Here is a 2,500-nt window from a genome sequence, read left to right on the forward strand (position 1 = left end):
GTTGCCTAATGAGTGACACCCCAGCATTGGGAGGCTGGGGGTGCTTTGAGAATCATACCACAGTATTGCCCGGCTTCCAGAAGGAAAGGCCTATAATTGATTCAATGTTTCTTTTGTGGTAGTGGGGTATTGAATCTTTGAGTCTTTTGTGTGCAGTTTTCTGTGTTATGTGATGCTTTCAATAAATGTCATTATTGTTTGTTTGTTAACCCCTTTGTGTAATGGCAGTGGCACTAGCCAATCATTTTCTCTTCAAAACCATATACCAGAAGAATACACAAAAGCCCAAAACAGATGATCAAATGCAAACTGTGTCAAAAGCAGCTGTCATATCGAACCCCTCCCTCTGGGGACAATTACTCCCTGCTTGGGTTGCTCGCTAGTGCATAACGCTGTTCAGCTAAATTGAGCGATGTCAAATTTGTCCTATTAGCTGAAACGCATCATTCACTTTAATGTAATTAACATTTTTAATCAGTCAAGCATTTCTACAGTATCTTCAGTGGGAGGGTTTAGTCCTGATGGGATGTGAACACCGAGTTTAATCAGACAGACAGAGCACTCTGTCTCCAGAGACCCTTTTTGATGTCATAGGTGTTTCATATTAATTAGGTTATATTATATCAGCCTATAATAATAATAATAATAATAATAATAATAATAATAATAATAATGGATTGAATTTACATAGCGCTTTTCTAGACACTCAAAGAGGCTTTACAGTGAAGGGGGTCCTCACTAACCACCACCAGTGTGTAGCACCCACTTGGTTGATGCACGGCAGCCAATCTGCGCCAGAACGGTCACCACACACCAGCTTGAGGTGGAGAGTGAGGGAAATAATGATTCAGCCAATTATACAGGAGGATGATTAGGGGGCCAGATTGAATGAGCCCGTTTGGGCCAGGACACCGGGGAGACCCCTATGCAAACCTAGTCGAGGATGTCTCTTGCTGAATGTGGACAAAAATACTAAAAGTTCTTCTGTTCCAGAAGTATGACGTTATGAACGGGAATGAGTTTGGTGAGGGGACAACGTCCCCTAGTGGATGACGGAGGAACAACACCCTTAGAGAACACATTTAATAATTTTCTTGGTACTCACCACAGGTGTAGATGACACTCAGGTACTTCCTGGTGCCCGAGTAGCAGGGGTCTCCAAAGTCCCTGGTGGCGGCCCGCAGCAGGCAGCTCTTCTTACCCTGGCAGTGCTCCATGACCACCTGTAGGGCCCTGCCTGACTGGCAGTCTTGGGGAGAGAGAGAGAGAGAGAGAGAGAGAGAGAGAGAGAGAGAGAGAGAGAGAGAGAGAGAGAGAGAGAGAGATTGGGAGAGGGAGAGAGAGAGAGACACACACATGTGTTATGGTGAGACATATGCATTTTCTTTTATACATACATATCTATTTAATGGGCTTTCGTGCCTTAAAGATGCTGTTGGTATAACATTAAAGAGCTATTCATTAAGTGTTATTTGTTCGTAATGGCGAAGCTATCCGTCTGATATTATTGAGTGAAATGAGCTGTGAGAATGTCCTTTTTGAGTTGACTCCGCCTGTCTCTGTATCAGGAATGAATTCAGGGCATCTCTTCCATGATTGGTTCGGGGAATCCATTTTGCCTGTCAATCACAGGTGCATGAAATGCAACCCATCTCAGTGGTGGACAAACTTAGGAAAGGAAGGGACGTTTATTTGCTAGTCTGGTTCCCAAATCTCTGTTCCCTTGCCTTGAATCTAACCTAAAGCTATGTTAACACGACATGTACCCTCGGACTACAGGGGGGAATGGAACCTCAGAAACTGACCTGACCCACAATGCTGGGGCCATTTCTGCTCGTTCCTCTGCTCAAATCACTGCCCAGCTCATTAATGTATTACTGAACAGCACATTCCATAAACTGTGTATGCTGTATGTGTGTGTGTGTGTGTGTGTGTGTGTGTGTGTGTGTGTGTGTGTGTGTGTGTGTGTGTGTGGTCACCTCAGCTGTGAGTTAAACATAAACTAAAACCCACAAATGAATGTCTCTTTTCCAACCAATCAGTTTAATGGTCCCGCCCCCTGGTCTCCCGTCACACTGAGGGTTTGATGGCCTGTCGGCCGTTACGTTAGGAGACACAATAGTCGGCACTGGTCCCTGGCAGATGAAGCAACAGAGAGGGGCCACGATCAAACACACATAAACACACACACACACACGAGCACACACACACTTTTCTTCAAAAGAGCAGTGGGGACAACTCTCTTGCTCTCACACACTCCTTCTTCCACAAAGGCGCCCTCGGTCCCCTGCGTCTCCACGGCACCTACGCACAAACCCCTCCAAGGGCCCCCATTGTCTCAGGGACACCTGACCCAACACGTGTCCCTTTGTGTGTGTGTGTGTGTGTGAGAGGAGGGAGAGAAAGATAGATAGAGATAGGGAGTACGATTGTGGGTGTGTCTGAGTTTGCCTCTCTCTCTCTGTCTGTGGTGTGTGTGTGTGTGTGTGTGTATGTGTGT

General features: G+C 45.8%; 1 protein-coding gene across 1 annotated transcript in view; it reads right to left on the minus strand.

Annotated features, from left to right (window-relative positions):
• Positions 1 to 2,500, minus strand: part of eva1aa (eva-1 homolog A, regulator of programmed cell death a) — a 62,577-nt gene that overhangs the window by 31,599 nt on the left and 28,478 nt on the right. The window contains exon 5 of the mRNA XM_079753415.1: positions 1,106 to 1,249. Within this exon, the coding sequence (XP_079609541.1) occupies positions 1,106 to 1,249 (144 nt within the window). The remainder of the gene's footprint in view (positions 1 to 1,105; positions 1,250 to 2,500) is intronic.

The sequence above is a fragment of the Pollachius pollachius genome (assembly GCF_949987615.1).
Source record: "Pollachius pollachius genome assembly, chromosome: 16".
Lineage (NCBI taxonomy): Eukaryota > Metazoa > Chordata > Actinopteri > Gadiformes > Gadidae > Pollachius > Pollachius pollachius.